The sequence below is a fragment of the Podarcis raffonei genome, chromosome 10 (genome assembly GCF_027172205.1).
Source record: "Podarcis raffonei isolate rPodRaf1 chromosome 10, rPodRaf1.pri, whole genome shotgun sequence".
In the NCBI taxonomy this organism is placed as follows: Eukaryota; Metazoa; Chordata; class Lepidosauria; order Squamata; family Lacertidae; genus Podarcis; species Podarcis raffonei.
The window spans coordinates 33,238,712-33,265,675 of record NC_070611.1 but is presented as its reverse complement, the minus strand read 5'-3'; the positions used below and the strand labels follow the sequence as shown (position 1 = coordinate 33,265,675).

The window sequence follows — 26,964 nt, the reverse complement described above, 5'->3', positions numbered from 1 at the left end:
AGGTTTGCAGCTTTCAGCTGCGCAAGGAAAGGGGCCCAACCCAGTGGTCTCTTCCACATGTAGAAACCTCAGTGTCTGGGATCATCCACTGGAATAGCTTATATATATATTATACACAGTATTCTTCATTTACCTCCATTTGACTGTGGTTTCTTTTTAAAAGAGACTGTGTTGACCATATCCCATTCTGCCTCATAACTGTTCGGATGTTCTGTTCCTCGTGGAGTCTTCTCTTTAGGAGTCTGTGCCCACTCAACAACAGAACTGGAATCCTAAATAAGATATCGAAACAATCAAAAATAGTTTCACTTGCAGCTAGTGATTAATAAAAAAAGACACCCCCAAAATTTTCCTGTTGTTGTTTTTATAAAAAAAAATTATAAAGATCAGTATAGGTACCTGTGCTTTTAAATTTGTTCATAATGTTCTAGTATTAAGGGTGAGTAGTGCATTAGCCAAGCTTGCCCATGATAGCAACTTGTTCAGGGTGGTTAAAAAGGAATTATGAAGAGCTCCAAAAGGATCTCTCCAAACTGGGTGAATGGTGGGGGAAAAGGCAAATGCAATTCAATGTAAGCATGTGTAAAGTAATGCACATTGGGGCAGACAATCTATGTTTCACATATATGCTCATAGGGTTTTAACTGGTAGCAACTAACCAGGAATGAGACCTTGTGGTCATGGGGGATAGCTCAATGAAGATGATAAGCCACAGTCCAGCAGATGTAAGAAAGGCAAATTACATGCTAGGGATCATTAGGTAAAACTGTCAATATTGTTATACACATCTATAGTATAACAACCACACCTGGAATACTGTGCACAGTTTTTATCTCCTCACCTCAAAAAGGATTATAGTTGGGAAAAGATTCCAAAAGGGGGAACCTAAGTGACTGAGAGAACGGAGCAACTACCCTTCTGGGAAAGATTGGGATTTTTTAGTTTAGAGGTAAGATCAGCATGAGAAAACATGATAAATGTCATGTATACAGATTCTTAAGTTAGACGGGGGAAGTCATAGCATAATATAATTAAAGAACTTAAAAACGGCATACTCCTTGCCTTGACAGTTCTATTAAATTAAATTTAAAAACAAGAACCACCATCATATTTATCCTAATTAGGAGGGGAAGATTGGGACAAAATAACAGTATTTCTGGTGGAGTCAAGGAACATGAGTTTGTAATTTAAAGCAACAGATTTGGATTGATTATCTTTCACTGATCACTATCTAGAGAACATACAACATATTACTCAAATAGTTTTATACTAAAAAATGCATAAAAGTACTGTACAGGTCATAACCTACCTTCCATTCTTACTGATGGTCCCCATTAAGGCCATTTGAGCCAAATAAATGTCTCGTCCCCATTTCTTAGTTATGTATATTTTCCATTTGCAATAGATGGATCTCAACCAATACACTCAGTTTTATGTACCAATATTAATAATAGCATTTTTTAAAAAGCATCCATCACATAAACAGATCAAAGATCTATGGATCCTGTACCCCACAATCAGAAAGTACAATTAGGCCTTTATGTTACTTTACCATGTAACAGCTATGGTTTCTGAGAATCAAAGGAAGATTTTGTTTTTCTTTTTTAAAAATCAATTTTCCAAACCTTTCAAAAAAGATTGCTGCAAGTAATCAACATACCTTTCTAGCATATAGTATATTAGACGAATCTAATGAATCATCCAGTGATCTCCAATCTACTATCACCTCAGTATCCTACAACACAAATTATGCAATTATTCAAGTGACTCAATGCCATTAAGGTTTTACTTTTTTCTATTTACAAAAATAGCCTCCATTTACTTTGCACACTATGTATTTTGGTCAGTAAGACAATGTCTTTGCAGGATAGAAAGGCATAAGGTAAAGTCACAAGAAACATAACACACAAAATATTGATTTAATACCTTTTCTATGACTCTCAGTATCCCAGATAACAAACAATCCTGATCATCACTGTTTCCACTGGAGGAGTGAATGAAAACTCCTTCCTGTTCATATACAACCTAAAAAAAAAAAGTTAAGCAAAGTTGTTTCTTAAAAGCATTTTCTGACAATTTGATATCCTGAACTGGTTCTGGGGGCAGGTCCAACCCGACCTGGGGACTTCCAATAGGGCAGAGGTGGGGAACCTGTGGTCCTCTATATGTTGTTGGACTCCTACTACAGCTACAGCCAGTACTGACAATAGTCGGGGTGATGGAAGTTTTGGTCCAACAGCATCTAAAGTGCCACAGGTTCCCCACTTCTGAATTAGGGTGACAAGACCTGTTCTTCTCAATATGTGACACAATCATGCAAGAAACTGGGTAGGATTTCTGTTACAAGAGGCTATGGTCATGCCTCCTCATATGCTGATCCAGACAGGAAATTAAACAGAATTACATGTTTGCAATGAATACTGCATTAGAACTCAGGAACAGAGAAATAAATATCAAAATATTAATGCATCAATAACTACATCAGCTTCAATTACCTTCATTCACAAAGGGAGAAACCAATACTGGATAAATGGCAGGCAAAGTGTGGGTGAATTGGTCGCTTTTCAGACAAACTATAGATTTAGTGTTATAGATTTAGTGTTATATGTAGAAGCAGCAACAAGCCTTGGACTCAAACTCCTCTTTCAAATTCCTCTCTTCCTCTAGCTCAGTCAATCAATGACATCAGAAGCATCCACTTCTACTTCAATCATCATTTTTCATTATGTTCAAACTGCAGGGAACTCCAATTAGGTATAAGCTATCATTTGTTCAAACAACCCAGGATCAAACCACATTTTATTGTCCTGGCTTGTTAAAACACCCATAATGTAAACCTGGGGCTATGAGAAAATATGCAACTCTCAAACTAACTTCATGCAGACTGCAAAGATGGGATGGCAGAGAAACTGTACAATCTTCCAAATTCCACTCACTTTTGTCTCTGGCTCTACCCAGTATTGGCTATAGTCCTCCTGGTCAACTGGTCTTCATACAAAAATGTTCCACAAGCTCTGAATAAATTAAAATAATAAGCAGGTGTTCTGATCTCCTCATGACCACACTGGAGGAGACAGCGTAAAGAAGTGTTTGAGTCGAAGGGTCACTATTGCTTGTGCATACAACACTGGACCGTTGCTTATATCTGAACCAGGAAACCAACAACTAAAGATGATGTGGTGGGGGGATAATGAAGGAAGGCAGGTGAGTGACTACTGAGTGTGTGAGTGACTATGACATAAAAGAAATAATTTTGCTGAAGCAAACTGAACAGAAGCCTGTAACAAAAATTAATGCAACTCTTCCTAAATAAACAAATGCAAAAAAAATCAAGAATACAATGTACAGTGGTACCTCGGGTTAAGTACTTAATTCATTCTTGAGGTCCGTTCTTAACCTGAAACTGTTCTTAACCTGAAGCACCACTTTAGCTAATGGGGCCTCCTGCTGCCACCGCACCGCCAGAGCACGTTTTCTGTTCTCATCATGAAGCAAAGTTATTAACCTGAGGTACTATTTCTGGGTTAGCGGAGTCTGTAACCTGAAGCGTATGTAACACGAAGCGTATGTAACCCGAGGTACCACTGTTATTTATATTATTAAATTTGTATCCCACTCTTTTTCTTCCTAAGGAGCTACCTCTATCCTATGTAGAAAAGCATCCCAAAGAGAGCCTGTTGGGCCATTGCAAAAAGCCCCAGCTTTCTGCCTACTACAAACACACACACACACAAAAAAAATTTTCAGCCTAGGAAGAAATCTGCATAACTCAGAAACTTGCTTATTGCCTGCATGTGACTTGGCAGTTGGTCCTATAAAGTTATTAACATACATACTGTTAACTTTGAATGTACAGGAAGGCTCAAATGCATGCTCAACTATGAAGGTCACTTTGACCAATCACTGTCTCTGAGCCCAACTCATTCAAGGCAAGAATAAAATACATTTGGGAGTGAAAGACCACATATGCCACTTCAAGCTTCTTTCAGGAAAAGGATAAAAATGTAGCAAATCAAAAAATAACAAACAGAGCAAATTAAAAACACAAATTCTACAAATTTTGAAGCAGGCAGCCTCGGCTTTCACCGTTACCACAACTGTATTATTTGTCACAACTGTTTTCAAAAGTATCTTTATTCTCCTTCGAAAGCATTACACTGATACTTTGTGTAACAAAACAGAACAAAATGAATCACTGCAACAATCCAGAACGGCAGTTTCAATGTAACAGTGATAGAAGGAAAAGCCAGCTTCTGCTGCCTTCTCAAAATAGACCAATTATTAATTTAGTGTTCTTATTAAATTCACTTGCACCTCTGCTCAGGTAGGTACACTATCAAAGCACTTGTAGGTGGGTGCATATGAACAAATATATCAGCTAATTAAACTATTCATGCAGTAAACAGGAATTAAGTTTCGCTTAAACTTGTCGTTATTAGGATAGTGGGACGAACAAAGAAAATGTAGGGGACTACTTTTTAATTTCATTCTCTAGCACAAGGCACTAATCAGCTAATATACACAAGATTTCAGGCAGAGATTACAAGACAATTGAGAGTGGAAGCATGCATGCCTCAAGGAATTTAGAAGGAAAAAAGGTGTACGTACAAAGAGCTAGGAAAGGTAATGTAAAATTAAAGTCCAATACAAAATTGGCCTTGCGGCAGCAAACTAAATTATACATATACCTGTACCTTCCCCATGTTTTTCAGTCTTGCTGCCCTGAAGAAAATGAACTTTTCTGTTATAATTTCCCTCATGTTAAATTAGGTATGGCAATGGTCCGATATAACATCCTGGATAAAGGTTTTTCACTAGGAAACATGTACAATCCTTTCTATCCTCTGTGTGTCTTAAAGAGTTAGGTCACTCATGGCTGATTCATTAAGGCAACAGGGGCACTGCCCCGCCAAACTCAGTCTGTTCTTAGCCAGCCCTACCTGCCTACCTTGTTACTTGCGACTGGTCCAGCTTATTCATTGGCACTGGTTATGATCTTCATTCTCCTTAGCCTCAGTGTTGCCCTTAGAGCAGTGGTTCCCAGTTAGGGGTCCAGGGACCCCTGGGGGTCCGCGGCACCATCCCCTGCCAGGGACTCACTTATCTTGTTAATTGCACAGTGAAAGCCACAATGGTGATCCATGGATCACCCAGCCTCTGCTAGCAACCAGTGCCTGCTTGCTGCCAGGGGAAAACTTGTGAAAGAGTTGCTGGATGGCAAGTGAGCTGGGATTACCTCTGACACAGTTTCTTCGGGCTCTTGCAATTAGAGGGGGGAGAGAGCGCAAATGGCTTGCTCCACAGGGCAGGTTCACATGCTTATCATTTTAAAAATGTAAGGGATCCCTTCCCCTTGCTCTCTACTTTTTAACGGAAAAGAACTTCTAACTGCAAATTTTATGGTCTTTTTTTTTTACCTAAAATTCTTTATTAGGGGCCATCCCACATTTTCTTCAAAAAAATTGCATTGCACAGGTAACTACCATAGAGTTATCAAAATTTTCAAAAGTAGCGGGTCTGTGGCTTAGCTTTTGAAAAATAGGGAATCCTCAGTAATTAGCTAATTGGGAACCACTGCTTTAGAGAATTCAGCAGGAAGGATAGAGCAAACTAGAATTTGCTCTGCCGGCCACTGGCTCTGGCTCCACCTACTGTCAATCTCCCTGCTTTCCACCCCACCAATACCATGGGCACCAGCCACCCCTGGGTTAAGTACAGAAATACACAGCTTTATCAATCTACATCTACAAAAATCCTAACTTCATATCAACAGAGAGGGTCTGAATTTTGCGTGACTGACCAAGAAAGAGTTCCAGGGTTAGTGGTGGATAGCTCAACAAAAATGACAACTCATTGTGCAGCAGTAGTAGTTTGTTTGTTTTTTAAATGGTGAAATTCATGCTACAGATAAGAAAGGAAGTGAAAACAAGACAGCCATATCTCAATACCTTATATAGACCAATACACAGCCACATTTAGAATACTGTATCCTTTTTTGAGACCACAATTGCACACAATAATAATTGAAAAAGTGAAGAACATGGCAACCAAAATAGTCAAGAGCCTGAAGCAGTTTCCCATCAAAAAGGCTAAAGAATTTGGGGCTTTTTAAGTTTTGGGAGAAATGTGAATAATGGGGAACATTAAAAAAGTTTATAAAATAATGCAGGGCATGGAGGAAGTGGAGATATATTTATCTCACTTTTATAATACCAGAACTTACAAGTCATACAATAAAGTGAATTAGAGTAGATTTATGATAAATGAAAGAAAGTACCTCTCCATATAACTTGTAATTAACATATGGAAGCCAGTGTGCTGAAGTCTCAATGCTGTCTTGGAAATGCAATATCAAATGTGTCTAAGTCCCTTCTCCAAATCACACTGTTAAAGCAATCATTGTGAAAAGTACACCACTGTAGTGAAAGATTACCTTCTATAAAAATGCCCCTGCTCCTTCAGTGTTTCACATCCTGACATTAAAATCACCACCAGGTCATCAAACTGCCATATTTCTCAGCTGCACTCTTGACTGCCCTGCCTCTTAAGAGCATTTCACTTTACAAGACAGCCAGTTAACCTCATGAATCATCTTACCAGAAAATAATAATGACACTCTGACAGTAAATGTCAACCACAGTAAATTTTAACAACGCAACAGCTGGTTCCTGATAACAGTAGTTCAAGAGCTTTTAGTGACACAAGACCGATTTAGTTTGGCTTCCTAATAGGCTTTAAAAAACAAAAACAAAAAAACTCCTCTTTTGGACACAGAGTACAAGAAGTGAGAAAGCAGCAAAAGGTTTGGACAGTTTCCCTCTCCGGGAAGGCTGGTGTAAAGCGGCTATCTTGTAAAACAGGATTAATAATTTAAAAGTGTAAAAGGAGGAATGGCAGCGAAGGCTGTGTAAATTATTCAGCCTTAAGAGATGTTTTCTTCCGAGGAAACCCGCGTTGCCTGCCACCTCCAGCCTGGAGGGCTTCACGCAGCCTCAGCGCAGTAGCACAACCCCCTGGCCTTACCAATTCCACGTGTAAGAATCTTACCTCTCTCAGCCAATCAGGTTAAGAAACAGCCCGCCTCCCGCCGAAGACCCCCCCCCCCCTTTCTAACGGCCCACCGCCAGCCAAGCCAAAGGCCTTTCCCCGCACCGCCAGGCAGGAGCACCGAGTCATTCCCACCTTCTCTCCCCACCGCCCCCGTCAACTGTGCAGTATCTGGGGGTCAGCGAAGGGAGAAGCAGCCTCTCCCACCCCCGGAGCCCCTCAGGGAACCCTCCCAGCCGCCACTGCCTCCCCACAGCGGGTCAAAAGCTCCCTTCATCCTCCCTTCCTCTTACCTTTCCGCTCCCAGGAGCCGCCATGTTGGCTACGAGTGTTTATGATGACGTTGCTCTCTTCACGTGCTCCCTAGCAGCTCCACAACAACTCCCCGCCCGGCCCCGCCTTGGAGGGACGCATGCGCACCGCGGCGGGAAGGCGGGAGAAGGAAAGGAGAAAAGGGTTCTGCGCAGTAGGTACCGGCGGAAACTGACGGAAGTTGCCGAACGGGAGAAAACCATGAATCCGGGCGGCGGAGGGAGTCTTCGATTGGATGACGTGAAGTGTGGGCGTTCCCTCTTAAGGCGGATCTAAAGTGTGGCTCGTATTAAGGCGGCGATCTTATCACGCGTGCTTTGGAAGCAATTCCGTGCTTTCTATGAAACATCGAGCCACACACATTCTCCAGTATCAGTGAGGTGATCCCTGCCTATTACTGGGATTTTATTCTGATTACTCGGGTTGCCTCTTTGTTTCCAGGCTCCATTTAAAGGTAATGGTTTCCCTCTTTTAATTGATTAATGGCCTGATTAATGGCCTGGGTCCATGCTGCCTTCAAAAGCCACCTGCATCATCCATATGAACCTGAAGATAAGTTTTGGAGGTGTTTGCTTCCTGGCCTCCCACATCGCCACTGCAACTACAGTTGGCAGGTGCCAGGGACAGGTGGCTATGTAGCAAAGATGGAAAGGGAGAGAGAAAAGAGGGCAAGAAAACCTACAAACTATGCATCTAGGGTGCCCAGAACAACAAATATTTTCAACTCACTTTCTCTCTGCCTTGCGCTAAATATTAGCAGCATGGTCATAAGCTGTTAACTAGTGGCACCTGCCATTCACCTTAGGCAGCTTGTTTCCTAAAGATTTGCTCAATGTGGTGACTGTACCAGGCAAGAGCCTGAGCCAGTATGACACTGCAAACCACATCGCATGCTATTATCCTTTTCAGTGTGAGACCCTCGTTATCTCTTAATCTCTTCTTATAAGACTTACTCTGCACTCTCTTCCTGCTGCACACAGCTACCACAATCACACACCCCTCAGTTTGGCCATTCAGTAGTCCTGGTGAGACCCAAAAGCACTGTACCTACCAGTAAATCAATGAGCATGTATTTACATCGTTAAAGATCAGCATCTAAAGATCCAGGCCTTCATACAGAGCACCTATTGTGTGTGTGCATTGTAAGTGCACACTGAAGTTGCACATCAGTGGGAAAATCCATACCACCTTCTTGGAAAATGTACATCTAAACAACCCCTTTATTAATCACAAGTGCTAGAAGTGCAAGGGTCTTGCAGAATCTTGCATGGAGTATTAGTGAATCTGACACTGCTAAACTGTTATTTTTCAACTAGAAAATAATTACAGCTCTTAGCTGATAATAACTTGAAGTAATTATCCTGTCATTTATAGCAGCCATTTGGGTAAACTCTATTTCTTTTTTTTTACACAACTATAGTATGAATGTCCAGAGTTCAATCAGCCAAGCACTCTGGCTGATGAGGTCAATGGCTGTGGCCATGGCATTTATCTCTATTTCCTAAAAGGGAGAGATCTCTTCTAGAATATGGTTTCAACTTTCGTCCATATTAGCATGTCTGATGGACTTATAGTTCATGCACTTTCACACGAGTGTGCAGTGAGGAAGAGACTCAAATTCATTTCAGAACAGACAGCAATTGACAAAATCAAGTACGAACTTAACCACTTCTATTAGGACCTGCCCTAATTTACAAGGCAGTGCTTAATCATTCGTTTCAGAATGATTCTGTAACAGTGTATTGAAGTGGGAAAAACAGGTGATTCATTTCACTTCAGCCCCGCCACTAGGACTCTAATATACCATGCTCTACTCAATTACCCCTCTGTATGTCTTTACTTCACACAAGCATGCATGACAGAGCTCTTTATGCCTTCTATTTTTCCTTCCAATTGTAATATGTTAAGAATCTGCACAAGCGAACTATTTTTGCAGTGACAAATGCCACCACAACCCCCTGACCGCTATGCACAAATACAAGAGAACGAAACAAAAAATACAAAATGAAAAGTAAACATGGAGTAAACATTTGAACTGGCAGTAACTAAATTAATCTGAACTAGTGTTGGTTCCCTTTGAATAGCCCCCATTTGGTATATACTGACATTTAAAAAAACAAATAAAAGTTCTAGGAAAAATAATTAATCCAAGGGACAACCAACCTGGACCCTGCATTTGTCATCTGAGGCCCTTTTCTGTGCCAAGGTTGGTGACACAAGTATGTGCCTTCTCAATGGTGGCTCCCCATTTATGGAATGCTTTCCCCAAAGAGGCACTCTTTGCACCATCATTCTGTTTTTGACAGCAGGCAAAAAAGCTTTTTTATCACCTTTGCCAACATGGGAACAGACTTTCTCAGTGGTGGTAATGAAGTGGGGGGGGGCAGTCAGATGGAAAGCATAATAGTATTTTTTTAAAATTATTATTATTAATGGAATAAAGTGTTACTGCGCATTCCTACATGGAAGCCCTACAAGTATGTAAAATGAAAAAATCTAATCAATCTAACCATTAAATGAACCCACAACTTTGTCTTACCCAATGTTCATCTGTGTTTGAGTTTGGAAAGTCTGGCACTTGTCAAAACATAAAGGGAATGCTGGTTTCTAAATTCATGCAACACTCCTGTGGACAAGTCTGATAAGCTTTGACAAATGCTTCTGAATGAAACTCACACCACCAACCAGCTGAAGGAGAGCAAGAATGCAGTAAACTAGGATCAAGGTGCAGTTATGTTAGGTGGCTCAGAATTGTACCTAAAATAGATTTCTGAAGGTGGGTTCTGCTTCTGTTAAAGATCTAACTACCTTCAGGATTACAAAGACTTCCCAAACCCCAGTCAAAATTAAGTGACTGGTGAAGCAGGAAGGTGCTGCTTGAATCATCTGGAATTATTCTTCCACCATAGGATTTTCAGACTGATACACTAATTTCTTGTCCTCCTTTGCAGTTTGATCTGAGATAGTTACAAGTGCCAAAGACTAATTTTTAGAGTCATTAACTTTAATGCAAATAAATAACTGGCGGAAAGAAGCCTTACCTTCTAAAAAAACTTCAGATCTCTCTCTGTTTGAGCCTATGTCCATTTTGTTACTACCATGCTAAACAGTATCCACTAGAGAAAAGTAGTTGTAAGTAAAAGGTACTAAATATGAATATTTAATGAAGATAGAGTAGCTTACAGCAGCACATGGTTTAAGTCACAGTAACCAAACTAAACAGATGCACTTTAACAGATCATCTAACTTACAATTAAGGTCAAGGGTACAGAGTACAATGTACATATTAAATAAGATTATAGCCATGTGTGGCAGCTAGTTTCTTCTCATAAGCCTCACCTGATTTTCATACAACTTGTGAAAGATAATAAATCCATGCAATGTTTTAGAAGACTAATCCTTAAAGCTTATGTGCCAGGTTTTGGAGAGTGAAGTTAATAAGGTTGGTATCAAGTTTCTCAGTGCACCTTTATCTTTAGGTTTGAATGTGAATAACGATCACTGCACTACTGAAAATTCAAAGCACCACGTGACATTAGTATGAGGATCACACAAGCCAGTTTTCTAAGGCTAAACCATGTACTCCATTTCCACACCAACATATACCCATTTACCAAATAATACCTTCAGTGAAATTTTCTTTAGCATTCTACTTTAGCTTTACTCTTCTAGTTCCAATACAAGAACAGTTCCAGGTTATTTTCCAAATCGCTGTCCCTTCAGAAGATACTTTCTATATTCTTATTTGTAATTTCTCCTATTCAAAAACCAAGTGGATTTCAACAAAGCTGATACAAAACACATTGTGTTCTTTCCAATTTAAATGGCCTATTAAAAAACCCCCCAAAGAAAACTGTTGCAGCCAAGTTATTTTTCACTTATTTTCATTTCTTTAACTGGAAGAAAAGCTTGACAAGAAGAAGCAAGGATAAAAGAACAGAAGTTTCGTGATCAGGTCTTGCTTAGTGATTATCAGATGGAAGCAGCCAAGTTTGTAAGATTCAATTCTTGTGTGACAAAAGCAGCTATAAAGCAGTTCAATATTTTAGGCATGTCAAACTTCTATTAGAAGAAACAAGTGTAGAAGCAAATCACAACATTCTAACTAGATGTTTAGACCTTATGTGTTTAGAGACCTATACTTGCCAGAAAGTTTCTCCCAAAATATGTGAACTTCAGAACAAGCAAAAAGAATGGACATAATCTAGCAAGAATAAAAGTGAGCAGTCAATAATGAAATTTGTTTCTTTTTCACCAGCTGTTACTCACTTCATAATCACTGACAAGACTAATGTACATATTTCTGCACCTGCACTTGTAAAAGCAGATAAAATATTTAATATGTAATTTACAATTTATTTTTACCAGCATGGAGTACAGAATGAATATATCAAAGTAGTCAGACAGTTATAGGTTGACACCAACCCTGCAAAAATAGTATTCAGTATCTGCTAATTAAAAAGAAATCAATTTGCAATTTTGAAGTGATAACAGTTCAATCTACCACAAAATACAAAGGGCTGCAAAAAATGTCTCATTCCAATAGTGTATATAAGTTATTAAATAATGATCTCATTTAAAATATAAATGAAGCCATAAGTCTTTCCCACATGCAATATTATTCATTATTGAAGAACTATGTAAAAAGGCCATTGGTTTGCTTTGTTAACCATTGTAGAAAATGCCAATTCTCTGGTCACATACTCCACTAGTTTAGCACTTAATGGTACTGAATTGTTAGAAATGATTTTGAATACTGTTAATTCCGATTCTCCACTGATAAAGAATGAGACTTTGAATACGGCAGTCTTCACTAAGGGGCAAGATACACAGTCTTATACAATTATCCAGATGAGCAGCAGCCTCCACTGGTCTGAGCTGCTGGTTCATCATCAATTATCTGTACTCCCCGCCTTGCAGTTCCTGACTGACTGGAACCATTGCCTCGTGCTCTCTCATCGACTTGCGCTGTTTCTATCATTCCTAGAATTGAAGGATATTGCATTAGGTTAGATTAGTCACTCATAAAAGCAATTTAAGTCACACTGGTTCAGTTTAGCATATTCATAATGTTTTACAGAAGAAGCAGCAGCGAGAGACTTCTGACAGATTTGCAAGCTAGCCATCCTAATATTTATAAATGGAAGGCTAATGTTAAATGCCCAGTACGTTCTTAGGCCAAGATAAAGGGTTGGATTCAGATTAACTCGTGCTTAGAGAAGGTCCACTGAAAAGAATGGGACAACTTAATCATGACTATCTACTACAAAAGCGTAACAAATTCTAAATCCATAAGGTTCAGCAGCTAGGCTGCTGGAGGTTGTACAAGTTCAGATGCAGTAATAGCTCACAAGTTTACCTACAAATTTATTCAATTAAAAATGCATTTTGTTACCCTGAGATAGTAAATGGGACCGGTAGATTACTATTTTACTGGAGATCACTAGCCATAGATAATTCAACACCAGCAGTCCCACCTGTCAGTGAGTATAGCAACAATTTTTCAGTATTGTTGGTTGTACAAAAAAATCCTCAGGCTTTGACTTGGGTGTCCATTGGGCATTACTTACAATACCATACCAGAGGAAAATTTCACCATCCAACTGGGACACAGTAACTCAAATATGAATGTTCTATGATGTAGAATGTAGTGTTGTAGCCCAGGGCAATTTTACCCAAGAAGTTGCCAACCTCCACTTTTGAAAAACTTGACTATCCAGCACAATTTTTTAAAAAATCCTGGGCCAAGAGGTGACAACACAACTTAAGTCTCAACATTTTAACATAGATGTAGTTTTCATAGAAATACAAGAATCCAGCTAAGTAGGGGTCCTTTACCTTTAAGGAACTCAGATGTATAGATTAAGCAGTACAACCATATCAGCAGGTGTTATTTAAGAGAAAGACGGCCAATTAAGAGTTTAACATGCAATAAAATCCTACAATGTGCAAAAGTATTCAAAACTGCATAGCGACTAACATTCATGTACCGCAAGGGTAGGGAATCTTTTCTGGCCAGATCCTTATTTCCACATTCCTGGAGACCAAATTGGGCAAGTGGGCAAGGTCGTCCACCTATTAAACACCCAGTGTCACAGTTGCATCAGATGCTGCTGCACTTGGAAGCCCTGACTATCAGGACTTTATTGTGCAACATGGGATTCTTTGAAAGCTCTTTTCCAAAAAGCCCCATGGTGCTCTATAGATTTCCAAAAGTGAGAGATTTAAACAGCAATCTATGGCTGTTTGCAAAAGGGCTTTTAAATAGCCTTGCACTGCACTCTGCAGTCCCAACAGTCAGGACTTCAAAACGAAATATCTGACATCAGCAGAAGAACAGGCACACACAGCAAAAATGAGCAGGATTTAATCTCCACTTGTCAGTTGATGAGCAGAGATTAAATCCTACTGTGATTTTGCTGTGTACACCAGTTCCCAGCAGGGAAGCCAACATGCACAGTCAATGCAAAATCAAACCCTGCCCTGCTCTGCCCATCAGCCTACCTCCCCTCCCCTCAGAGTGATAGCTTATTGGCAGATAGGCAGGTTTGACCCAGTGGTGGGCCAAGCTTAGCCTGTGTGCTGGAGGCTCCCCACCCCGATGTAGAGGAAAAACATCCATCTGGACAGAAATGCTGTGCCAGCTGCATCTAAATAGATTAAATGTTTATGAAACACAAGTTATACCAGGTAGCCCTTTTTAATACTGGTTGCACTTGAGCTGCAATTAAAATTTCCCAATTTCACAGCAGTAACATAACTAGCAACTCAACACAAAATAACCTACTTTTACACAGGTCAAGAAAGAGTTCTTCTATGCCTTTGTTCTGTTTGGCTGATGTGTGATAGTGTTTTGCTCCCACCGATTCTGCATACCTGGAAATAAGGAAAGCCTTTAGCTCCCAACTAAAAAACAATAGCAATCTTCAAACATCATTCTACATTTTAAGGGAATGTTGTAGTTAAGTATAAAACTTAGATTTCCTTCAGTATCCAGCATAGAGGAAATAGATGAAATATATGGACATTAGTAGCCTTGCAGGACATATTCAGGAGAAGAAAAGACAAAAGAGTAAACCCTACACAAATCTGACGTGGAGTCCCTTAAGACGGTTGGATGGCATCTTGTATGCCTCATTCCAGTAACTCCTGCAGCCAAGCTGGTGCCAAATATATTGCTCGGCTTTCCTTTGGACCACATCAGCAAGAGGGGGGCAGAGTGTCTTGTCATCTGGGCACCCTAGGACCTCCATACATACTGCCCAGGCTTGCGCTCCAGAGGTGTCCCTTCAGAGCTGCTATTGCAGCAAAAACAACATGGGAGGCAGCAGTTACAAGTTACTGGTCTCTGCAACCACAGCGGGTGCTGTGATTCTCCGGCAGCTTGACCTCACCCCCAGAGACTCAGTCCATTGTCTCTCGAGACAGAAAATGCCAACATGATAGTAATTTGGGAGCCAATGTGATGTAATGCTCAGACTGATGGACTAACAGCTGGAAGATTGCAGTTCTAATCACCCCTCATCCATAAAACTCACTGAGTGGACTTTGGACCAGTCACTGTCCCTCAGCCTAACCTACCTCAACAGGCTGCTGTTGAGGATAAAATGAGGAAAGGGAGAAGAAGAGGAGGAGGAGGAGGAGGAGGAGTTTGGATTTGATATCCCGCTTTATCACTACCTGAAGGAGTCTCAAAGCGGCTAACATTCTCCTTTCCCTTCCTCCCCCACAACAAACACTCTGTGAGGTGAGTGGGGCTGAGAGACTTCAAAGAAGTGTGACTAGCCCAAGGTCACCCAGCAGCTGCATGTGGAGGAGCGGAGACGCGAACCCAGTTCACCAGATTACGAGTCCACTGCTCTTAACCACTACACCACACTGACTCTCTCCTTGCACACCACCTTGGAAGAATGATGGGATATAAATGCAGTAAGTAAGTATGTGTTATGTTTGAAGTTGCAGTTAATTAATATGGAGGCTATTTGTTAAACTGTCTTTCCACCAGATGGTTCTCAAAGTGGCTTAACAGTAAGCTACAAAGGCTGGAACCCAACCAGCCCATGCAAAGGGACTTCCCTTTCAAACCTCCTCCCCGATCAGTTTTGGACCCACCCCCAATCATATAAAGCAGAATTTGGAAGGAATGCAGGACACTGAAGGCAGAATAAAGAAAGGGGAAGTCCCACTGCATGAGCCAAAGCCCCATTCCATAGTGTAGTCACCACTACCTTCAACCTAAAGAAAAATACATATAGCAAAATGCAAAAATCAGGTAAAAACACATTAATAAAACCGATTAAGAACTATGTAAAAGCAGTTGAACAAATCATAGCATGTGGCTACACAAGTCAGCTTGTGCAGGCCCATGACTACTCTAAAAAATGGTTTTGCCTTTTGGCAGAAAATCAGAAAAGGGGCTAGATAGACCTCTGTTGGAAAGGAAATCCAGAACCTGGAGCAGTCACACATGTGCAAGGGCTTAACTGCCAGAAGCTTAGCAAAGAAAAGGAGTGCAAGGAGCAATTAGAAAGATACAGGGCACCCTTATGTATTATGAAGGGAGAGAGTAGTCTCAAGAACTAGGAATCCTTATGGTCAGTATCATTTGCTGAGAAATTAACATGTCAGGTCAGAGAGGCAAAGGGCAAAACAATTCCTGTTTGTTTTTATAACATATGGCAAATGTTTACTGAATACATAAATTGTCCATACTGTGGCAAGACTCCACCCAACACTCACGGGAAAATGTGGTGGGATCTTTTAAAGTAATCCATGTTTTGTCATGCTTTATTACATAGCATGACAAAGTTTGTAATTTTATTGGGACAAGTTGCTTGTTGTTTGCTATTGTAACTATTGTTACTCAAAATGTATCTTCTGTACCATGAAAAGTAAGTAAGAACCTTATTAAAAAATTAAAAAGAACTAAAGCACTTCATCCCATGTTTCTATAAAGGAATATAAGCCATGCCTGGGCACAGAAAACCAATGGGCTGTTGCGTTGCTGTTAAACATTCACCAAAGCCAAGCCTAAAATAATTTACAGGGCAATCCTAACCATTTCTACTAACCATTTCTACTGAGAAGTCAGCCATATTGGTCCTGACAAGTATTAACTGCTTTCAATTTTAACCTGAGGAGGATTGTCATTTGTCTGGTTTTAACTTTAATTTTAATTTATTTGAATTAATTTTGGGATGCATTTTAATTGATTGATTGTTTTTATGCATATTGTATTATTTATATGACGTTAGCTGCTCTGAGCCCGACTCCGGCTGGGGTACAAATAAATTATTATTATTATTATTATTATTATTATTATTATTATTATTATTATTAAATTCAATGGGGTTCATTCTCAGGTACTTGCAGTTTGGACTGCAGCAATCTGTTGAAAAAAATGATGATTCACCACAACCAGCAACATAATTTTAAAAATATATCATGGAATCCAGAAATTTAAATCTGAGAAAAACAGGAGTCACACCAAATGTAGTGCAGCTGGGAAAAGAATGATAGTATCTTCAAGTGCTATTAAAATTGAGACTTCAACTTACGTTTCTGCTTCTTGAATAGAGACATGTCTTTCCTTGTCCAAATCTATTTTGTTACCTGTCAGGAATTCAAAGTTTCTTAGTGTCCAAAAAATGAGAAAGCACATCTGCTCAATATTTTCAATATTTCTAGCCTCTTTTTTCCATTTCCAAGCCCATGAGACATTAGCGTCTTTGCTGCTACATCCACCCAATTGTTAGCCAGTTAACAACCTTTAGCTCAACAACCTCACACCATCCAAGATTGTTTATGAGATTGCTATGCAGTGGGAGTGGACAGAAAGATTTCAAGACCTTTCTGCAGCCCTTTACACTGCCGCTAAAAAAAGCAAAAAGCACATTCCTCCACTCTGTAGAGGCAAGAACTTTTCAAGATGCGCTCACTTTTGCAATTCCACAGGAAACTGTGGTTAATGCAACAGTGGTTGGCAGTTTTAAGGAGATACTGAAGTTTTTTTACATGAAATGTCAGTATCACCTGTAGTATAATCCAACTTTTGGAAATCCTTCACCAATCTAAACATTTGCAATACTAAGTAAATTGTATCATGTTCCCAAAGAGGTTTTGCATTGTTTTCTTGGACACGGGTATCTAGGAAACAATTCCCTATCAGGATTACAAAATGTTTAGAAATGTGTCATCTTTTGCTCAAGGAAGCTTTTCACATTATTGCTACCACCATTTAACCTTCTGCTTTACTATCACTTCACTTTTAAGGTGCACAAATATAGTTTCTTTTTACTGTGCAATAGTAAACACAACTGTGTACCCTTATGAAGCTGTAGAGAAGCCATTTGATAAGTGTTGCACAATAATTTAAAAGACAATTAGCACTTAAACTGAACAAGATCCCCTAGTCATAAAGTAAGGTGTGGAAAACCAAAAGCTTACCAACTATGCATAGACAAATTTCATTTCCCAACATTTTTCTTAATTCTTTGACCCAGTTTTTTACCTGCAAGAATGAAAAGAAATTTCTATTATTTCACTTCAGGATTATAGTAAGCACTAGGACAGAAAAGAATCTAGCATAAATCTATCTAACAGTAAAATACAAGCAGGTAGAAATTCCCATCTTGCCTGGTTTCCTACATTGAAAGCAATCCTATCCCTGTCTACTCAGCAGGTATGTAAGTGTATAGGACTGCAGCTCAAAGAGATTTTATGTAAGTTGCACAACCATTACATGAAACCAAGTTGGTACCAAAGTTCTTCAAGTCCTACACTGTACTCATTTCCATAGCAAAATAAAAATAAAAATGATTACAGTATTAGTTTCAAGAAGATCTGGTCAACATGGAAGCTTTTGAGTTTACTTCTTCAATGGAAAGGGTATAGTTACCTTCTGGAAAGAGTCTTCATCTGTTATATCATACACTAAAATAGCTCCATTAGAGTCTCTGTAGTAAATAGGACCCAGTGCATGAAATCTTTCTTGCCCTGCTGTATCCTGCATGAAGCAAATACATTTATGTTAGTTCTTTTTTAAGCTAGTAAAATTAAAGTCAGTGCTATTTTGATACGCCTTGATATTTTGGCATGATAAACAGAGTTCTATCTTTAGACACACAAGAAATGTAATCAATAAACACATACCCATATTGCAAGGTTTACTCTTTTTCCTCCAATATTTAGCTTCTTTGTTAGAAAAGATGCCTACAATAAAGAACATATGAACATTAAATACCTTATGCCAAAGTAAAACTGATTCATGATGTGTTGAAGAAATTCAGCAGAATTACAGTCATAAAAGTACACTCAATGCATTATCTACAATGAGATAAAGATATCTATCTACTGCAAAAATAGAATATAGTGAACAAGAGGCATATGTTAAAGGCAAGGCAAACAATACCAGTTTTTGGTATTGCTAAAAACTTTTTTTTTCAGGCCTTTGCTTATATTTAATACCAGCATGCCAAGTTTGTCCTAACCTGATTGCTGCTCTGTTTGTTTATTATTCATTTTTTTATGTTTCACTGTTAACAACCATAATATACTTTTATGGAAGTCAATATAAGTATTTAAAGAAGTAAACAGTTTTCTTACAAATAGTAAATTATGAAACTTTCATAACATGAAGACAGGTAACAGTAACAGCACAGAAAATCAGCTCAAATGGTAAAACTTATTTTAACATTTTGTATCAGAGTACAGCTATCCAAGAACAAAATGCAATCAGGAGCATCAATTTTAAGAGCTATGCATGCATTTAAAAGCTTGGTTTCTCCACAATATACCGTATTTTTCGCCCTATAGGACGCACCAGCCCATAGGACGCACCTAATTTGGGGGGGGGGATAAAGAAAAAAAATTTTATCCCCCCCCCCCAGCCGCGGGGGAAGCCCAAGCTTTTAAAAACGCACCTACCGTAGTTTTTAGAGGAGAAAAGGATATCTGCCTGAAGCGCGGGGCGCGCTGCTTCAGCGCGCCCGCGCTCCAGGCGGCAGGCTGCTATCCGCAGCCTGGGGAGCCCTGTGGGAACTCCCGCGGGCTCCCCAGGCTTGCTGATAGCTTCCTGAAGCCTGGAGAGCGAGAGGGGTCGGTGCGCACCGACCCCTCTCGATCTCCAAGCTTCAGCGAAAGCCTGCATTCGCCCCATAGGACGCACACAGATTTCCCCTTCATTTTTGGAGAGGAAAAAGTGCGTCCTATAGGGCAAAAAATATGGTACTTAGAAGCAACTCCAAAGACCGAACAAAATGTACTTGATAGATGCCCACAGTTCACAATTGACTCCACGGGCCTTTCCTATCTTGGGGCCTCAACACATGTATGTACACATGAGGTATGCTGCTGGAGCTGTGATGGAAAAAAATGTTTCCCCATCTCAGTCTCTGCCTCCTCCCCATCTCCAAAAAGCTATTTTCTTCCATTTTTCCAGAAAGGAATTGGTGAGTGATATAATAATTTTTATACAGCTTTCAGCAGTTTGTATCTTTTTTTTAAAAAGTTAATTACAGTTCCTCTCTATTGTAGACTGGTGGTACTTTTGCTTTATATATTTATATCCTGCTTTTTTTGGGTGGTCTTATATTTATTCAGACTATACCCTGGGCCTTAACTGTATAAAAGTTATTGTTTGGTGTGTAAAGTGCTGCGGAAGGTATTACTGTGGATCATGCTGCTTCTAGAGATAATATTACTTAAGCCCAAATATAAGTTTCCTTTTGTTGACCACGCCATCACTCCTTTTCTTCAAATGGAAAAACCCAACAGCAGTATGTTGAGGCAGGTTTGTGCAGAACTTATCTGAGGCTGGGGCAGGAGTTCCCGGTCTACTGGGAGACACAGAGTGTTCTTGGCATGACTGTGTAAGTCTGGCAGGGCCCTCTGGCCAGCTTAGCCCTTCAAGGCCCAGGGCAATTGTACCCCGTTCCCCCACCCCTCTGCCCAGGCCAGGCCTGCCTTGAAGTAACTCGCCATTTCATCCTTGGTACAGTTGTACCTTGGTTCGTGAACAGAATGCATTCCAGGAGTCTGCTTGACTCCCGGAACTGTTAAAAAACCAAGGTGCAGCTTCCAATTGGCTGCAAGAACGTCCTGCAGTGCAGCCAATCGGAAGCTGCACTGGACATTAGGCTTCCAAAAATCGTTCGAAATCCGGAACACTCACTTCCGGGTTTCAATCATTCGGGAGCTGATTTGTTCAGGAGCCAAGGTGTTCGAGATCCAAGGTACGACTGTATTGTATTTTAAAATTGAAGGTTATCAGGGCAGTGTGCAAACATTCCAATAAAAATACAACCTATCAATCAACACTAAATCATTACTCAAAATTACAACAGAACATAGTTCCTGCAGTAGGCAAACCTGCCCTAAGCTCATTTATCCTGAAATGTCAGAAGCAACAGGTTTGTTTTTACAGGCATCAGAAGGAGGTGAACAAAAGATTGTTGTGCCTTTAGTAAAAGAAAGTTGCAACAGAAGACAGTTCCACAACTTAGGTACCATAAGTGCATCACCACAGAACAGACCACAGCCACTTATGGTAAAACCAACAGCAGGGTCTTTCTTGCTCAGCTTACAACATGGGCCAACAGATGATTAAACACTCCAACACCGGGCATATTTACAGTTAATGTTTCGCTAAAACCATGACATTTACATTTAGTAACTATAGCACACAGTGCAGCTTTATATGCCAAATTATACATAAACCATTTTAGGTTCTTAAATTGATGAAGTAAAAACAGTAGGAAAATAAGTAGCGTGTCTCTTTCAGTTTTCTATGTTCTCTCTACCTAGGTCTTGACTAGCAAACACAGCTGTTGAACTACAATAATTAATGTATGATTCCAAATTCAATCATATTAGGTCAAAGGAGAGTGCAAAAGATGTACAGTATTTCCCTAACCAGAGAAACCAAGCTATCCTGGGCACTCATCTCTCCCCTGCTCCTAGTATTAATCACAGAGTAATATGAGACTACGTGGTCGCATAATACTGGATTGATGGATGTTCCCTTGCTTGGGAAATAGCACTGAATCATGACACAGCTGCCTGTCCCTCTTCCCTCCCTCCCAGTCTTAACAACAGGAAACGCAGAAGCTACATACCTGCAGGACTGTGTTGGAAGGAGCATTTAAGCAAATATAAATAGTTTTGTTTCCCTGCTACTCACCGCAAGCAGCACACTACAAAGTTACAGTACTACCTTCAGATGTTGCTTTTAAAAGAAGGAGGCCACAAGTTAGTTCTAAGAAGTGAACTTCAAAAACCACCACTGTCAGTATGGTGGATCTTGTGATAACTCATGACTTCACAGTAATTTAAGTGACAGGTTTGATCTTGCATTAATTGTACTGTAACTAAGTTACCACAAACTAATGAGTCAATGTACAAGACGCAAAATGTTTAAATTCAAAGGAACACAGAAATCTGGTGAACACTACACTTGGGACTATGATTCAGCAAGTTTCCCTGCCCCTTAAAACGAGTGATTTTTTAAAGAATCAATAAACTTCTAATCAGATTTAAACCTTCTGAAATGGATGTGTTCATTTCAGAACAACAATTGCATTGACCTTCCTTTTAACTATTTCATTTTCTGCTCTCATTTGCCCCAAATACTTGTAACAAGATAGTATACAGGAACAGTTACTAAATCTTTGGGTTGTTGTTGGGTCGTTGTTGTTGTTTGTTTGTTTTTGGGGGGGGTTCCACAAAAGTTACTTTTGTTCAAAGAAACTGGAACAGCACATTATGAACCATGGAAAACACATTTCACATGTTTGGTGCACTTATGATTTACAGACGCTGTTCATGTGACATGTGAAATCATTTCTATAAGTGATTCTGGAAGTGCATGGGGTACTCAGCCACCAAGTAAGCAGCCTTGTTCAGTGTCCCTTGGCTACATATATTCTTTAAAAATCCACTGTAACCTATATGAAGACTAGATTTAAATAGGTTCAACTATGCATACAATGCTCCTAGATTTCACAACACACTGCTCTATATATAGTTAGTATATATAGAGCATGCAATGTGTTCATATTCCTTGCCAGTTGTTTGCACCACAGAAACACATGCTCTTGTGGGGCACCTTAAAGACTAAGGGACATATTGTGGCATAAGCTTTTGTGAAGCGGAATCCACTTATCAAATATACTTCTAGTACCTGAAAAGAAAGAGGATTCCACAAGTGCCCATAAATCTGTCAAGCACCAAAGATCCACACACACAATAAAAAAACTTTTATGCTTCCATGTGTTCTCACTCAAATTTCAGCATCACAAGAGATAACGCAAAATACCCTTCAGAGGAGAGAGGGCCACCCTGTGAATCAACATCACCATAAATTGTTTACTAGCTATTTGGCACTATTTGGCTTTGAGCTAGATGTGGTAGGAAAAGGCTCGCGGCTTGTTCTGCGACACATTCACGCCCTAAAAGCACCACTCCTCACTTCGGAAGAGAAGAGATTGAAGTCCCGTATAACCGAGAAGTGACAGCCCCGCCGAGGCGTGCACACCCTTAGGACTCATCAAACGCAACCTCGACCCGGCAGCCTGCGAGAACTCTGCCTGGAAAAGTGGAGCAGCAGCGTCACCGCATTCAGACGAGCGTGTCGGGGTCAAGCCCCCGAAGCGGCCTCTCGCCGCCGCCGCCGCCCCTCCTCCTGCTGCTGCTGCCGGGCTACCTACCTGTAGGGTGGTGATGTGCTTGTCATTGAACTTGTTCTCGCAGTAGCGGAGGACCAGCGAGGTTTTCCCCACGCAGCCTTCGCCCAGCAGGACCACCTTGAAGGAAAAGCTTCTCCCGCCGCCGGCAGCGCCGCCTCCCGCGCCAGAGGTCGCCGCCGACGCCGCCATCCGCAGCGAAGTGGCCGCCGACGCTGCGGCCTCACATCCGCAGCCCCGCTCCTCTCCTAGCAGGGGGTGGGGAGGCGGCGAAGAGAAGGCAGGCCCCGCGCAGAAGGAGACGAGGACACCGGAGGAAAGAGACACCCACTTCCCTGTTACCGGAGGAGGGGGGGCCGCCTCAGCCTGACTCCCTCTAATGGCGTCGCCTTCTTCCTCCTACGTCACGCGACGTGCGGTCACGCGACGCTCGCCGTTGATGCCGCGGCCCTAAGAATTGTGGGTGGGGCGAAGCAGCCGGGGGCGGGGCCGGAGAAGAGCTTCAAGGGGTTCTGGCAGGATCCGCGGACGGGGAATTCCATGGGGTGGGCGGTACATTGCCCCATCGTCCTGGCAGAGCTACTCTTCAGTCACGTTGATTTATAATAATAATAGGAATCTATAAATGCAATAATAATAATAATAATAATAATAATAATAATAATAATAATAATAATAATAATAATAATAATAATGTGCCACCGGCAGCACCAGCTGATGGGAAAGAGGAAGAAACTGATGCTTCGCTATGCGCTGTGCAGATCGTCAAGCCTCTGAAGTGCCTTGTAAACGTCGTTGGGCGTCTGGCCTGGGGAAAATGGCGGGGAAGAGTGGGGTGTGCGCGCGTGTATTGCATTTCTGAAACCTGGTCCCTGCTACACGCTTGCTCCGTGTAAGTCCAGCTGATTGTAACGAGGCGCAGTTGTAAGTACGGGTGTGCAGGATTGAGGCCGTTGAAGATTTATTTCATTTTAAAAAAAAATTGCACCGCTTGACTGTAAAGAGAACCTCCAAGCGGTTTACAGAAGGAAGAATAAAATAAAGAAAAATTAAGAAAAACTTTCAAAAACTTAACAGATTAAAACGCGCATCAACTACTGAGAAAGGTGCCCTGATAATAAATGTAGTAGATGAAAGCAAGGAGTCCTGTCCCGATGCGGACGTTGATTCCAACACTAATTTGAAGTCGGCGACAAGGGGATTGGAGGGAAAGCTCTCGTGATTCATCGTTATAGCTTCAGAAGCGGCTTTTGGGATTTCGATCCTGAGGACCCCCCGCTACTTCAAACAAAGATGCTGCTGCTGGAACCTGATTGCTAATGTGTGGGCAGTTAGATTTGCCTAGGACTTGCTTTCGAAGGCGCAAGCAAAATCCTTCGCCTGTACTGCTCCCATCTGCTCCTATTTCCTACACTACCCAAGATCTCTGCACTTGGCAAGGGGAGGACTTCAAGCCGAATTTGATCCGGAATCCACCAGTTGTCACCCACCTTTGTGATAAATGGCACAATCCTATGATAAGTTTTGTAGAAGCCCTCTTGCATAGGAGCCAACTCTTAGAAGGGGCTTCGTCTCACTAATAATAATAACAATAATAACAATAACAATAATAATAATTTATTATTTATACCCCAGCGATCTGGCTGAGTCTCCCCAGCCACTCTGGGCGGCTTCCAATCAAGTGTTAAAGACAATACAGCATCAAATATTAAAAACTTCCCTAAACAGGGCTGCCTTCAGATGTCTTTTAAAGAGAAGATAGCTGCTTATTTCCTTGACATCTGAAGGGAGGGCGTTCCACAGGGCAGGCGCCACTACCGAGAAGGCCCTCTGTCTGGTTCCCTGTAACCTCACTTCTCACAATGAGGGAACCGCCAGAAGGCCCTCAGCGCTGGATCTCTGTGTCCGGGCTGAACGATGGGGGTGGAGATGCTTTTTCAGGTATACAGGACCGAGGCCGTTTAGGGCTTTAAAGGTCAGCACCAACACTTTGAATTATGCTCGGAAACATACTGGGAGCCAATACAGATCTCTCAGGACCGGTGTTATGTGGTCCCGGCGGCCACTCCCAGTCACCAGTCTAGTTGCCGCATTCTGGATTAATTGCAGTTTCTGGGTCACCTTCAAAGGTAGCCCCACGTAGAGCGCATTGCAGTAGTCCAAGCAGGAGATAACTAGAGCATGCACCTCTCTGGCAAGACAGTCCACAGGCAGGTAGGGTCTCAGCCTGCGTACCAGGTGGAGCTGGTAGACAGCTGCCCTGGACACAGAATTAACCTGCACCTCCATGGACAGCTGTGCGTCCAAAATGACTCCCAATAAAATATTTGAGAGGGCCAGGCCTCCCCAGAGATGATGGGCATTGCCATTCAAATAGTGTGCATACACCACATCATGGGATGTGGGGTGGGATTTACCTCCCCCCCCCCCATATTTTATTCAAGTTGGCACCCCTGCCCTGTAGAAACACATGTGATGTAAAACTGCCTTAATATTATATGCTGGGGAGTGGATTGGGGTGGGGGTGGAGTGCAACTCTTATTAATTCTCCTGGACCTCTCAGCAGCACTGTGCCCTCCTGGGTCATGTAGCTGGATTGAGTTTACCGTACTTTTCTGTGTATAAGACTAGGGGTTTTTTTCTACTGAAAAATAATGTTTAAAAAGGGGGGTAGTCTTATACACAGGGGCAATCTCCCCCCGTTTTCTTAATTTTGAGTCCGCCAAAATAGGGGGCGTGTTTTACACGGGGTGTGTGTGTTATACATAGAAAAATACGGTAAGTAGCATGGTATTGCAGTGGTCCTAGAAGTATGGTCCTAGAAGAGGAGACTTTTGCTTTGCTCCATGGTTTTTGGGCTGCTGTAGGACTCTGGTTCGGACCCAGTGCTATTTAATGTCTGCCTGAAACTGCTGGGGAAAACAGTACTAATGACATGCATCTTGATCTCTTATTTGCATCTAAAAGTCCCAGGGAGGCAGTGATCTGGATCAAAGGATACAACATATATTGGATGGAATTATACTCCTCCTGAAGGAGGACCATGCATGCACACAACTTGAGGCAGGAGACTGGGACCTGCCCTAAGTAGTTTAGGGACAGCTTTTTCAAGGAGTGCCTTCACCCATGTTAACCTGGCTGTGTCTTAAGGGGGGCGGGTTGGAGGCAATGCTTGCAGCTCAGTTAAGTTGGTAGACATGAAAGGCAGCATAGGAGATTTGAATCTGGCTAGTACAAAGCTGCTTTTATTGGGAGAAGAGGCGGGACTGAATTTGCTTGTAGAACTAGAATTGCCTGCCTCTCTGCTTTCCTCACTAGTACATTTCTTCCAACCATTTTAGACTACTTTGTACCTTCTGCTATAAATTCCAGTAGGAGTTTCTTCTGAGCTAAGACCTGGCCCTTGGATTACGTACTAAGGTTCAGGTTTATCAGACCCTAACTTTGCACAGCTTTAACACCCAGCTTGTAAGCAGTTGCATCTGCTTGCTCACAGCGACTCGTCTTTCTAGAGCAATATATCTATACTCACGCTTATAGAAACAAAGGAAACAGTTATATCAGACCCATCTATTTTAAATGAAAGTCATTCATCACAGAACCATTTTCAAAGCTTAAGGACCAGAAACAGATTGCGAAGAATCCATTTTTAGGAATGACCTTTAAATAATATGGTTAGATAGAACAGCCAGGTGCTCTGTCAGCTGGAGAAGCAAATTGATTTATATTGTTGCCTTTGCGCTGCATTGTTGCTAATGCGTTTTGAGAAGCAATCTAAAATGTTCCCTTTGCTACATATGGACAAATTGCTACTGAAAGAGACACTGCATTTTATAATTAAATCTCTAATTTAAAAAATGCATTAACAAACAAGGAAAGTGCTCAAATGCCTTTGTAGATCTTTAAAAAGCCACTTATTTTATTT

The 26,964-nt window shown here is 41.1% G+C and overlaps 2 protein-coding genes across 4 annotated transcripts in view; both read right to left on the bottom strand.

The window, feature by feature from the left end:
- Positions 1 to 7,461, bottom strand: part of TBC1D15 (TBC1 domain family member 15) — a 29,081-nt gene extending 21,620 nt beyond the window's left edge. Inside the window, exons 1-4 of one of the 3 annotated variants that reach the window (XM_053405095.1) lie at positions 7,341 to 7,461; positions 1,927 to 2,025; positions 1,661 to 1,735; positions 134 to 272 (exon numbers count right to left, since the gene is read on the bottom strand). In XM_053405095.1, the coding sequence (XP_053261070.1) occupies positions 134 to 272; positions 1,661 to 1,735; positions 1,927 to 2,025; positions 7,341 to 7,364 (337 nt within the window). In that variant the 5' untranslated portion in view covers positions 7,365 to 7,461. Of the gene's footprint in view, positions 1 to 133; positions 273 to 1,660; positions 1,736 to 1,926; positions 2,026 to 4,688; positions 4,709 to 7,340 lie in introns of those variants that run through there. The other 2 variants (XM_053405096.1, XM_053405097.1) reach the window with 2 other exon arrangements.
- A 3,042-nt stretch (positions 7,462 to 10,503) lies between these two features.
- RAB21 (RAB21, member RAS oncogene family) lies at positions 10,504 to 23,448 on the bottom strand. The gene is made up of 7 exons (XM_053405540.1): positions 23,064 to 23,448; positions 18,511 to 18,570; positions 18,257 to 18,364; positions 17,806 to 17,869; positions 16,917 to 16,971; positions 14,147 to 14,235; positions 10,504 to 12,342 (listed from the first exon to the last, which is right to left on the bottom strand). Exons 1-7 carry the CDS (start codon positions 23,229 to 23,231, stop codon positions 12,203 to 12,205), a joined length of 684 nt encoding a protein of 227 aa, XP_053261515.1. The 5' UTR covers positions 23,232 to 23,448; the 3' UTR covers positions 10,504 to 12,202.
- Between the last annotated feature and the right edge of the window lie 3,516 nt (positions 23,449 to 26,964).